At 35.4% G+C, this 14122-nt stretch overlaps 1 protein-coding gene across 8 annotated transcripts in view; it reads right to left on the bottom strand.

Moving 5' to 3' along the window:
* Positions 1 to 14122, bottom strand: part of LOC123544879 (kinesin-like protein KIF26B) — a 245457-nt gene that overhangs the window by 123807 nt on the left and 107528 nt on the right. For 7 of the 8 annotated variants that reach the window (XM_045330972.2, XM_053540938.1, XM_053540943.1 and 4 more), the window contains one exon: positions 9636 to 9895. In XM_045330972.2, the coding sequence (XP_045186907.2) occupies positions 9636 to 9895 (260 nt within the window). Of the gene's footprint in view, positions 1 to 5700; positions 5720 to 9635; positions 9896 to 14122 lie in introns of those variants that run through there. The other variant, XM_053540972.1, reaches the window with a different exon arrangement.

The following is a 14122-nucleotide window of genomic DNA, read 5'->3' as shown; positions in this document are numbered from 1 at the left end:
TCTATTTGACTCTAGGAATGAAACTAAGGACATCTCTGTAGGAATCAAATCTAAGACTGATGTGGACCATCTATATACAAGATTATGATTGTTCAATACTTTATATTTGAGTTATGTCCACAATACTGTCTACAAGACTGACAAACATCAAGACTTAGTGTACTATTCTCAATGAATGTAAGAAATTGATTTTAACAAGGAGTGCAATACAACTTCTCCCCAGGACTCAGAGGTTGTTTATGAAATAAAATCTGTGAAAAGATCCACCCAACCAAGTAACACAACAGTATCGGTTTGATTGAGCCTGCCCATGAGAGGTAATGAAATGTACAACACCCTCACGTGCTCTAGCATCAGCGTATGATGAGTTCTATGACAGTTAAATGAACCCAAAGGACTAAAACAGACACAACATCTTTTGTCAACTCGTCAAGAGCATTATGCTAACCCATGGATTGCAGTAAAGATCTCTCAATGCACAGACATGTACCTTCTGAGCTAACTGGGTAGGAGCTAGACACCTCAACACAAAGGCACAAATAGCTTTACTGAAACTGAGTTACAGACTTCAGTATATTATAAGAACACGAACATTTCAGATACCAGCCATTTGTAAAATCAAATATCCAGCAGATACCATGAAGTCCCCTGATGTGGTACACTTGCCGGAACTGTAACAGAACTGTTTCATTATAGGGAGGATCAAACCAATTACCAGTCTACTCCGAGCTTGCTTACCTAATTACATCTTTCAGCGTTAGTATGCATTTATCTTCAAAGCAGACGCATAAATCAGATATCAAATATTGACCTAAATTAAAACATGACTATGTTATTTGCAGAACAGCTCATTTTACTTTCCCCAATGAATGGTGAAATCATATTTTTCCTCTTTGATCATAAATTTTTCATTCATAAAATTGCCCATTAAAATACAAATCGGATGTTAGTGAATGAAACACATATTGGAATGTTATCGTTTATAAAACTCCCTTTAGCCCATATTTGGAAAATATTTTTTCAAGTGTTTATAGATGCAAACCATAAACGTCTGCTTTTATAGTCTAAAGCCAAATACATTCAACAATAAATTCAAATTTTCAGCCATTATGTTATTGATTTGTGCACATAGATCCCTGACCACAGAACACCGACAGTCACGCCTTACCTATTAAAAATGTAATAAAATTTACATAACCATAATATGGTAGGACTGTATGAATATATCACGAAAATATGTATAGATTACATTCATAAATAACTTGAAGTTACTGAAAAGCTTTGAAGTGGTTTCCGGGGTATAAGAGTCATACACCTTTTCCCATAAAAACTAATGGTCCGCCATTCAACGTTTTTCTATCACTAAAACAATGTCGAGACCACAAGCTGTGCAATAATTAATATTTTATGGCACTATAGCTATATTATGCAGCAATAACACAACAGGAAGGTGATAATTATAATTATTTGTGGTCACTTTGATAGTTATACTGATTTTGGGTGGTCTGATCATTATTTCGTCGAATCGTTTTTTGCGGGCTCGAAACTCTCGAGACAGACCCAAACAAGACATTTATAGACAGTGTTAGATTTTTCTGGTTCATATTATCGTTTGATCTGCCAGCTCAGTGTCAGCCAGTGAAATTTGACTTTCCTTCACAGCCAAACTAAAAAAGCACACTTCAAGGCCATTTCTGCAGCCAATTTTGTTATCTAAATGCTTGGAGCCGTGTCTCAGACCCCGGTAGATCAATCAGAACTTTTATGATATCGCACTATCAGACAATTTGCCTTTAGATGACACGTATTTTGGAGGGAAGATGATGCTTTTAATATTTTTGTCTATTCAGACACATTAGGCACATGTAAATCACCAACACGATCTAGACGTAAAACCTATATGATATATGGAAAACTCCAATCAAAATGTTTTCCGTCAGATATATCAGGCAATTCTGTCTTGAATTATTCAGTCCATTTACACTTGATACAAACATAGAGATGTCTGGGAATGACTATGTCAAATTCTTTTGTTATCTAAGAAGTGGCAAGTCATATGGCCGTAATATATTGGATTTTACTCCAACAAGGGAGGTAACAAGTGCAAGACTATACCAAGACTGCTCATTTAAAGCTTGCATGAGTTATCTTTCTTGGAATACTTTATTCTGCTGATCCTGTCCCAATACAATAGGAATTTTATTCGCCCTATGAAACCTATTACAGAGAGAAAAAGATCAAAGGGATATTATATCAGATAATGTAAATATCTTGCAATTGCAGACAAATATTTTACACATATTTAAGCTAATGGGACCTTTGTACCAGTTGGCAGAAACATTTCATTTGCATGAAACTTGAATCCCATTCAAATCCAACTATTAAGTGACCCCTTAGATTACATGTCAACACACAACAATTGGCAATTATTAAAGAATAATATCAAAATACAGGTGGCATATTGTGATTATCAGTTCAAAAAAGTGAGACAAGTTTTTCCAAAACAAGGAACAAGATTCAATCGGCAAGTATGAAAATTACTAGTGCTGTGTTATGTTTCGGCAAGTTCTATACAATTACTAAGAGTCGCAATAACATTAAAAATACCAAACGAGCAACGGCGTATGTAAAACAAATTTAAAACAGAAAAATATGTGAAATTTTATTTTTACCATTTCAGTATCAAAATCACTAGAACTATAAAGTCTTCAACAGAACAAGTAAACTTTCAGAACTGTGACATGTTCTTTACTCCCCTGCATTATTAAAGTTACTTAAGATTTAACAAAATGACTGTAAAAGGTAATCAGAATGTTACATTAAGCTTTTCAGTATTAATCCTAATCTTAAACATCTTGAAGTATTTCTCAACAATAAAATAATTTTTTGTTATAACAAACCTATTTACTTCAAATCCACTTGAAAAAGCATAAAATCTTCAATATTACCATCAATTACACTTGACAAATCCACTACAGGCCACTCATGTTCATTTTCGCTATATAGCGACAGGATTATAAATTCTGTTGAAACTGTAATAATAGATCCAGATTTTTTTCACAAATCATAAATCTTATCTAAATGGTTATTTCATACAACTAAACAGGTACAAACCATCCAAATAGCCACTAAAACAGGCTAAACTCTAGATAATTACGATTTTTGCTAGTTTTACATTTAAGCAGATCTGCGATAACGTTGTGTAAATTGCGGCAGCGAAAATTAAGACATCTAAGGTTAAAATCAAACAATACAAATAAATATTATCATGATAAAGATTTCATTGAAAATACACTTTGATCTCTGATGTACAGAAAATATTTCATGATAGATATAAAAGGAATACCAAGCAGTTTTTTTGTAACATTAAACAAACTGAATTTTACAGCAGTCCTGATTGGAGATCAATTTCATGTTTAGGCCAAACAAAGTATACTGTTTTCAAATCTGGGTTTACGTGACATGCTGTAATTGCAAACCAGAAGGTTTAAAAAAAAGTTGAAAGATTACAAAATGCCCTTCTCAATAAAATTTAAAGGAATTTTTATTGGGATTAAGTGTTTCATTGACTCAAGCAAATTTCTTTGAGATAAGAATATTGTTTCCACACATAAAACTATGACAAATTTCACTAGAACAAGCAACAGTTCCACATTTGAAAATGATGCTGGCAAATTTCATGAGATGAGCAACGTTCCACACTGTGAAAAGACTGGGCAAAATGCAATGTTTAAATGCCGAGAGCAGATTCTAGTAAATTTCTTCAAGATGGGCAATGATACCACACTGAAAAGTAATTCTGGCGAAGTTTATAGAGATATAAGCAATGTTTCCACACCGAGAATTTATTCTGGAAAATTTCATTGAGATAAGCAATGTTTCCACACTCAGAATGGATTCTGGAAAATTTCACTGAAGTAAGCAATATTTTCAAACTGAGAATGGAATCTTGCAAATTTCGTTGAGATAAGCAATGTTTCCACACTGAGAATGGATTCTGGCAAATTTCATTGAGATAAGCGATGTTTCCACACTAAGAATGGATTCTGGCAAACATCACTGATGTAAGCAATGTTTCCACACTGAGAATGGATTCTGGCAAATTTCATTAAGCAGTTTCCACACTGAGAATGGATTTTGGCAAATCAATGTTTCCACACTGAGAATGGATTTTGGCAAATATCACCGAAGTAAACAATGTTTCCACACTGAGAAGGGATTCTGGAAAATATCACCGAAGAAAGAAATGTTCCCCTTCTGGTCAGTGATTCTGACAACTGATATAATTCCAAAAAATCATTTTGGGAGTATGCTTACATGCAATTCTGGCAACTCCAAGCCCCTGATTCTGGCAAAGCTCATCATAATAGTAACAGATTGCCAGCAAGGGAATAAGTATAAATTATTGCAACTGAACATGCCATATTGCACAGTGCGTGCTGTATACACTTTCTTTCTTTGTACATGCCCAAGACTGAACTTTTTATTTTCTCTTTTAAAACTGAACAGTAAAACAATGATTTTTTTCCTGAGGTCTACAAGATGACACTACTGAAACAATAATATGGGGTCATATTGATCATGTGATAGTTTAATTATAGGTCTGAGGGAGCTAATGACTGATCCCTATCAGAACATTATCTGATCCCGCTCATCAAAAACCTGAATCATCCCTCCAATGTCCTTACAGGGTGGTTAACATCTCTATTTGAATTTTGTGCTCCCAACTCATCTCCTTATATACACTCTAAAATAAACATAGGAAGAGCCAGGCACAAGGAGAGCCAAACAGTACATGAATGGTAGGGAAAACAGGACGTGGTTACAGTGATATGTATTAACCCTTACCCGCCTAAATTTCTTTAATGAACTTGTCCATTTTTCAATTCAGACAGTACCATAAACAGTTAAAAGGGATGATTACCAAAAAGGTACTGACTGAATGGCAAACAGTGCAGATCATGATCAGACTGCACGGATTTGCAGGCTGATCATAATCTACACTGGTCGCAAAGGCAGAATCAATAAGGGTAAGCATGAAATATAAAATGACACAGTGTTCTAAAAAGTCTTTCCAATAATTTGCCAATTATTTCTCATTAAAAGCCCTCCTAGTCAAACTTACAGTGCCCATTTCAGAAATCTCTGCCACTTTCTTGTATCTGTTTTATTTGAGAACAGTGGAGGATGCCAGATGTTTGTTCTCTAAGATGTTATTTAACCATTTACTCTTCCTATAAACACAATCAAATTCACTGTCATTCAACTACAGTGATGAACTGCACAGCCAAAATTGTCCTTAGGAATGGGGAGATAACTACACTTGACCAAATCTTGCAATCACTAGAGTGCCTATCAGGAACAGTAATAAAAGTAATTCATTTTGAATAAAAACACATCAGCTGTTCTTGTTTGACGAATAACTGAACCCTGTTTTCAAAATTGCATGTAATACTAATTGTCAACAATTCATGTAAGAACAAGTCTAAGCATTTAAAAACCATCAGTTTCATTTCTATTATTCTTTTAGCAGATTGTAATACATGCACAAAACATACAAACCTCTGAGGCGAAAGTTTAATTCTTAATCCCGTCTTAAAGTTTTTCTAAGATAGTATCAGTGTAAAAATCCATCAAAGTGAATATGTCACACTCATTATACAAGTTTTCACAAACTACTAAACAAAAGTGTTTCTTTACCCTTTAATCCATGTTTCAAATAAAGCACACACTTATATCCAGATCGTTGCAATATTGGAGAAATAATCCTAGTGTTTTTACACCATATCGGGAACTAGAAATACAAAACGCTCTTCGTCTACCAAATTTTAACCAATACAATAATAAGCGACCACGTAAAGAAATAAAACCCTTTAATACTACATTATAACGGCTATTTACCATATACCCGGCTCGGATATTTACCACATACCCAGCACGATTCTGTAACATCACTATAGCCATACACGTCTCATTTTTTTGACATTTCATGAATTAAATTAACACTCAATGGTTTTCTGTTAATACAAGTGGCTCCTACTTCAACTTATGTATTTTTTATATTACCTCAAGACCTGCCATGTTTTCAAGTGAAGAAAACAGATGTATTCATGTTTTACTAATTAATGTACGATAGCCATTATTTGAGCCGTGCCATGGGAAAACCAACATAGTGGCTTTGCGACCAGCATGGATCCAGACCAGCCTGCGCATCCGCGCAGTCTGGTCAGGATCCATGCTGTTCGCTAACAGTTTCTTTAATTGCAATAGGCTTTGAAAGCGAACAGCATGGATCCTGACCAGACTGCGCGGATGCGCAGGCTGGTCTGGATCCATACTGGTCGCAAAGCCACTATGTTGGTTTTCTCATGGCACGGCTCATTTCTGTGCGAGACTGCTATTTTAACAGAATTTAATGTAGGCTTATTGGAAACAAAAATAATAGACATATCAAGGTTTTTTTTACATCTTAGAATAAAGACTTCAAAGAAAGGAATTATTTTAGGAGTTTCTTTTCAAATGCTGATGCTGCCCGATGGTCATTGCTTTATTCAAAAACACTTTTTACTGTATGATCAACTGTCTGATTGTCTATAAATTTCTTACCTGTGCAAACTTGTTCATCAGAATTATAATGTCAACTGCTTACTAAAATTATCCAGCTGGTCTCTTTTCATCAAAGATTAATTGTCAGCTCTTAAGTTTCTGGTCACTTTCCTTCCTCCACTTATTCTTATAGTTCTTCCTCACTAACCTCTATAAGGTACTGTTATACTTGTTAATAATGTAACACCTAGCTAAAAGTTCCATGAGGATTTGTTTGCTCAGGACACAATGTACAATGACATTGTGTCTTTTTGTTCTCTTTTCCTGGTCCTGCTCCTATTTCTTAAATGTTTTCTAGCTTTCTGCTTTTAAGACATAAGGGAACCAAGATGAGAGTTAAGGTGGCAGTGTATGATATAGGATCATTCCAGTTACCTTCAAATAAAGCGTTCATAGAACAACTGGTTTTCAATGTTTGTATGCAGATGTATTAACTGGGTATCAAAATATGTAATATCAAATGTCGGAACATCAAAATATTTGAACCAAAAGTCAAATGTCTGCGGCTGAACAAGATTTATGTCTGAATGTATAATTTATTACCTATGTACCTAGGGAATATGATATAAGATATAACAAGACCGCCACTGACTCATACAGAAATATGATCATGTTAAAGTTTGTCAATAATTCATCCTTCAAAAATTGAAAACCTGAGGAAGAAAGATAAGAGATTACAAAAAAAACATGGCTGACAATGGACACCATGGGTTGTTTTTGTTGCCAGATTGATATTTTTACATGCCACCAACATAGCACTTACTCTTGCTGGCACTAGACTTGCACAGTCTATCAAGATTAAACATTTCCTATTTGCGGTATCTTTTAATCCTTACCCTGCTAAATTTCTATAATGAACTTGTCCATCTTTCAATTTGGACAGTATCATTAACTGTTAAAAGAGGTGCTTACCAAAAAGATAGTGACTGAATGGCGAACAGTGCAGATCATTATCAGACTGTGCAGGCTGATCATGATCTACACTGGTCGCAAAGGCAGAATCAATCGTGTCCCGCATGAAAATCTTGTGAAATTTCTTTAAAACTCAATAAAATGTGTATCATGATCACACCAAAACCTGCTGCGGAATCAATATAAAATCTGAATCTACAACTGTAAAAAAAAGAAACAACCTCAAACATCAACCTGCATGAAGAGCAAAAAACTCGAAACATGAAATAACAAATTACCAACATTAAAGCTAATATAATAAATGTAAATCTTAAAGAACTGGCTCTCCACAAAAAACATGATCATTATCTCTTTTAAAGAAAAAAAAAAACAAGATGAAACAGACAAGGCGAAAGGCTAATACAAAAACAGCACCTAACACATGGCAAATTCCATCAAAGTATTGCTGGCTTCCTCAAAACAACCAACATCTTCATGGTTCAGTGGGAACATGATAAAAATCTACCTCCTTTACTGAAGATTCATCAAGTTCAGAGTCAGACATCTACCTCCAAAAAGAAGATTCATCAAGTTCAATGTCATTTTATCAATTTTGAGAGACATGAGGTTTGTTGAAATCACTTGATCAAATAATATTGGCAAATGAAGTAACATTTTATCCTAATTAAAAATCTTGCACTGCTGGTTTCGAGCAGGTAAAAATCTCGAAGATTGAGATCTGAAATTTGTAAACTGAAGGGGGGATGTTTTGTGAGTATCTCATAAAATGTTATCTCAAACATAAAAAAATTGGTAAAACATCATGAACATATTGGTGCAATGTTGATAAGAACTTTGACAAATGTTCCGCGAATCTCCCCGATTACCGGTCACCTGTTCTTGGAATTATATGCTTCAAAAAACTATTTAAAAATCCCCAGTTAATAGCCAATAAATGCAACCTTATTTCATGAACCAAGCATCATAAAGAGAATACTTATTACTAACTTCTGATGACATTTAAATAACCTAACATAAGCAAAATTTCTAATTACACCAAAACTTTCATTTTCTAATAATTATGGCATTTAAAAACATCAAACAGTATCCCAGTGGTACCCGTAAGGCTTAATTATGTTACGGAAAGATTGATCAAGTCACTTTAGACATAAAAGTAGGTACAGTGTTGTAAAGAAAAGAGCCAGATTGTATTATTACTATACATTCTAACATGGCTCGATTTGATTTCCAGTTAAACAAAGAAGAAAATCAACCTCTGTATATTCTGCAATAAATAACGGTTGACGTGCGGTAAGAGAACATTATGACGTCAATTATGACATCAAACTGCCGCATGACGTCCGATACATGACTCCTCGCATAAATGAAGTCTAGTATAATATTTATTAAAATATATCAATGAGCATGTCAGAATGAAAACAATCAAGGCCTTCTTATGATTTATCGTCTAATTAACCACGGTTCATCGTTCAGATGCTTCAGTATTTAACCACTCGGGCTAATGCCCTCGTGGTTCAATTCTTACGCATCTAAACTCTGAACCGTGGTAAATCAGATGATAAACAACGCGAAGGCCTTGATTATTTGTTAATTCTAATATGCTTTGCTCTGTTAAAACACTCTTCCGCTAGAATGACGTCATGTTAACATGCGGTGACGTCACTGTTTTTGTTACGACCAAGAAAGAGCACTACTGTATTTTGTCTACTGTTTTAGATTGAGGGTATATTAGAATCGAAATAATTTATAGCAAAACCATGTTTTAATATTTTCACTCGGGCGGTACTACGTCATACAAATAATTTCACATGGGCTGTGCCCTCATGAAATTATTGAGCCCGACGTATAACTGCCTATCATGCATAAATAGTGTTAAAACACTCTTTTGCTATAAATTATTTCTTAACTATATATATTTTATCATTTTCATCAATGCCATGTCATTTCTTGGCAAAACACAAATTTGTCATGTATTTTGTAATAATACAGCTGTTATTCAGATGACCTTCTCACCAGCAGTTTTCTCTTTACCCAAAGGTCAAGGATTTAAATACCCATGAGAGAGGAAATTTCTCTTCAACATATTACAAATAAGAGGTTTAAACTAAATTTCTCACCTGATATGTGGACCATTTGCTGAACCAATTTTTCTTGAAGACTGTGGCGGAAGATTGACAGATCCAATTAAATTTGGTATGTTAGTGGGGACAGTAGACTTGCACTGGGCCTGCTGAATACTCTGTACCATACTAACTGCTTCCTGTTTTAATTGGGTCACGTGTGTATCACACACTTCACAACTTCCAACATGTGAAAATCTATATCCATTCTCTGGTACTTGTAACTTGTCTTTGAAACTTTCTATTGAATCTACTGGCTGAAAACAGAAAAAGTATAATTGTTTAAATGGTTCAGTAATAGAACTGCCTGAATATGACCTTTAAAGATTTTTTTGATATAAAAGTAAAAGCTCTGTTTAGGTATTAAGAACACAAATTATATAAGTCAAAGAAATTACTATTTTTCTTGCTATCTCCTTTAAAATAGTATACAGCTTTATATTCCTGACAGCGTGGCTGGACTGGATACCACCCTGTATCCAGATAAACATGCTAATTCACTGTCAGCTTTCAGAATTTTTTTTTATTTAAATTCCATTTTTATATACCCTTTTTTGAAGTTCCACCAAAGTATTGTGTCTAAACTATCACTAAAACTATACTAAATATGGCATAATTGAGTAAATTAACTATCTAAAAAATTCTTTGTTCTCTTAGCCAGTCAATTTTATACTCCATTATAACTCTACAATAAATCACAGAACTGCAGGAAAATCTATATGAGAAGTATCACATTTACTTAGAACATCATATCCTGTTCTAATCCTGTTGTATTTCTGTCTGTGAATGTAACACAATGCAACATGATAAGCAATAAACATAAATCATTCATGAGAAGTTAACACCTTTTTGAAACCAAATGGTTTTATAAAATTCAAACAAAGGCATACTCATATTTAAACAGTGTCATAAAAGAGATGTGCTTCAACAGTTAGGGTGAAGCTATGTTCATAGGGTCAGAAAAGCGTTTACTTTTGAAGGTCAGCAAAAGGGTTAAGACTCAATATCCGAAGAAGCGAGTCTAAATACGCAGTACGACAATGTGACGGAAGTGCATTTTAAGACCTCGAAAAGCTACTTATAATCATCTGAACAAATTCTGTCTTACTAATACTGTCAATATACATACAGACAGACAAACTTTAGCACATACATTTAATTTAATGCTCATATAATGCCTATTATGGAAAGAAAATTGAGCTGTAAGCGCTCTTCAATATCTGTGTACGGGTAATTTGAATCTCTCTTTCCTGTATAATCAGCGGAAAACAATGGGAAAAGAATTGCCTTGCCCTTTTTTATTTGAACAATTGCGCTCTGCACGTAACTGTCAATGAACATGCGAGAACTTATGAAAAATTGATTAAGTCAACAATCCTATATACATAGCAATACAAGAATATTTGATCTTGTACTGGTATCACTCTAACTTGTATGTTAGTCCCAGCATTAAATTACCTAATGGTTTCTGTCAAACATTTTTATAGTATAGAAAGAATGTTATCTCTAAGAGTTGATTGATTGGTAAATATTGAGTATGTTTGCACAATAGCTGTTAAGTTTGTCAGCCCTTGCACTAGAGTAAAGTTTTTGTATGCATGATAGTTGTTATTTGGTCAGCACTAAAATGTAAGCGCTTGCACAAAGGTATAGCATGTTTGAACGATAGCTGTTAATTTGGTCAGCTGTTAATTTGGTTAGCACTGATGTACCAACGTTTAGCATGTTTGCATGATAACTGATAATTTGGTCAGCACTTGTACATAGCATGTTTGCAAGATAACTGTAAATTTGGTCAGTGCTTGTACCAAATTGTGGCATGTTTGCAAGATAGCTCTTAATTTGGTCAATGCTTGTACCAAAGTATAGCATGTTTGCATGTTAGCTGTTAATTTGGTCAGCACTTGTACCAAAGTATAGCATGTTAGCTGTTAATTTGGCCAGCACTTGTACCAAAGTATAGCACGTTAGCTGTTAATTTGTTCAGCACTTGTACCAAAGTATAGCATGTTTGATTCACAGCAGCTGTTAATTTGGTCAGCCCTTGTACCAATGTATGATAGCTGTTAATTTGGTCAGTGCTTGCACCAAAGTATAGCATGTTTGCAAGATAGCTGTTAATTTTGTCAGTGCTTGTACCATGATCATTGTTAATTTGGTAAACACTTGTACCAAAGTATAGCATGCTTGAATTACAGTTAAGTTAATGGCTAGCACTTAAGCCAGGGTACAGCATATATTTACACAACTGCTGTTAAGTTGGCCAGCACTCATACACATCACATTTACATAATAATTGCTAAGTTGACTAGTGATACAATTGGTTCAGCATAGTTGTACAGTTGCTGTTATGTTTCGTAGCGCTCATACATGTGTACAACATAATTACACAATTACTGTCAAGTTGGCTATCGTTCACACAAAGGTACAGAATATTTACAAAATTGTTGTCAAGTTGGCTTGTGCTCATACACAGGTACAGCATGTTTACACGATTGCTTTTAAGTTGGCTTAAGCGTTCATATACAGATACAGCATATATAAACTATTGCTGTTAAGTTGGCTAGCGCTCGTATACAGATACAGCATATTTACACAACTGATGTTAGGTTGGCTAGCGCTCGTATACAGATACAGCATATTTACACAACTGATGTTAGGTTGGCTAGCGCTCGTATACAGATACAGCATATTTACACAACTGATGTTAGGTTGGCTAGCGCTCGTATACAGATACAGCATATTTACACAACTGATGTTAGGTTGGCTAGCGCTCGTATACAGATACAGAAAACAATTGATGTTAGGTTGGCTAGCGCTCGTATACAGATACAGAAAACAACTGATGTTAGGTTGGCTAGCGCTCGTATACAGATACAGAAAACAACTGATGTTAGGTTGGCTAGCGCTCGTATACAGATACAGAAAACAACTGATGTTAGGTTGGCTAGCGCTCGTATACAGATACAGAAAACAACTGATGTTAGGTTGGCTAGCGCTCGTATACAGATACAGAAAACAACTGATGTTAGGTTGGCTAGCGCTCGTATACAGATACAGAAAACAACTGATGTTAGGTTGGCTAGCGCTCGTATACAGATACAGAAAACAACTGATGTTAGGTTGGCTAGCGCTCGTATACAGATACAGAAAACAACTGATGTTAGGTTGGCTAGCGCTCGTATACAGATACAGAAAACAACTGATGTTAGGTTGGCTAGCGCTCGTATACAGATACAGAAAACAACTGATGTTAGGTTGGCTAGCGCTCGTATACAGATTCAGAAAACAACTGATGTTAAGTTGGCTAGCGCTCGTATACAGATACAGAAAACAACTGATGTTAAGTTGGCTAGCGCTCATATACAGATACAGAAAACAATTGATGTTAAGTTGGCTAGCACTTGTACAGCCTATAAACCTGATCATTATCTTGTTGCTTATACTACTGCTGTTAAGTGTGCTCAGATTTCTTAATACAGTGCAACTTGTTTGTATGATTTAGCTGGGTTGTGCTCAAACCAGAGTCTAGCTTGTTACTGCTGCATAGTCACTAAGTAAGCTGATACTCTAACCATGGTATGAACTAAGTGCACTCGGACAGACTGCAAACCTAGCAGCACTATCACTGCAGTTACCCAGGTAAGAAAGATAATTCCTTTTGTAAGAGAAAAAAGAGAGAAGTTTTTTTTTTAAGCTGACCAACAATGGCAGGTTAAAATAAGTTTAAAGTTAAAATGTATTTAATTTATTAAATTCTTTCTTCAGAGAAGGGAAATCAAATTTCTATTTCCTAAAATGAAAAAACAAGAGCTGTCTCCATAGGATGACACATGCCCCCGATGGCACTTTGAATGAATAGTTATGGCCGATGTTAGAGTTTAGGACCTTTGACCTACGGAGCTGGGTCTTGCGCGCGACACGTCGTCTTACTGTTTCACACATTCATGCGTAGTTATTTTAAAATCCATGCATGAATGACAATGATATGGACCGGACACGCCCATCAATGCACTATCATGAAAAATGACCTTTAATGTCTAAGTGTGACCTTGACCTTTGAGCTACGGACCTGGGTCTTGCGCGTGACACGTCGTCTTACTGTGGTACACATTCATGCCAAGTTATTTGAAAATCCATCCATCGATGACAAAGATATGGACCGGACACGCCCATCAATGCACTATCCTTTAACGTCTAAGTGTGACCTTGACCTTTGAGCTACGGACCTGGGTCTTGCGCGCGACACGTCGTCTTACTGTGGTACACATTCATGCCAAGTTATTTGAAAATCCATCCATCGATGACAAAGATGTGGACCGGACACGCCCATCAATGCATTATCCTTTAATGTCTAAGTGTGACCTTGACCTTTGAGCTACGGGCCTGGGTCTTGCGCGCGACACGTCGTCTTACTGTGGTACACATTCATGCTAAGTTATTTGAAAATCCATCCATCGATGACAAAGATATGGACCGGACAC

This window comes from Mercenaria mercenaria, chromosome 1 (assembly GCF_021730395.1).
Source record: "Mercenaria mercenaria strain notata chromosome 1, MADL_Memer_1, whole genome shotgun sequence".
NCBI lineage: Eukaryota > Metazoa > Mollusca > Bivalvia > Venerida > Veneridae > Mercenaria > Mercenaria mercenaria.
This window is presented reverse-complemented; position numbering and strand designations above follow the sequence as displayed.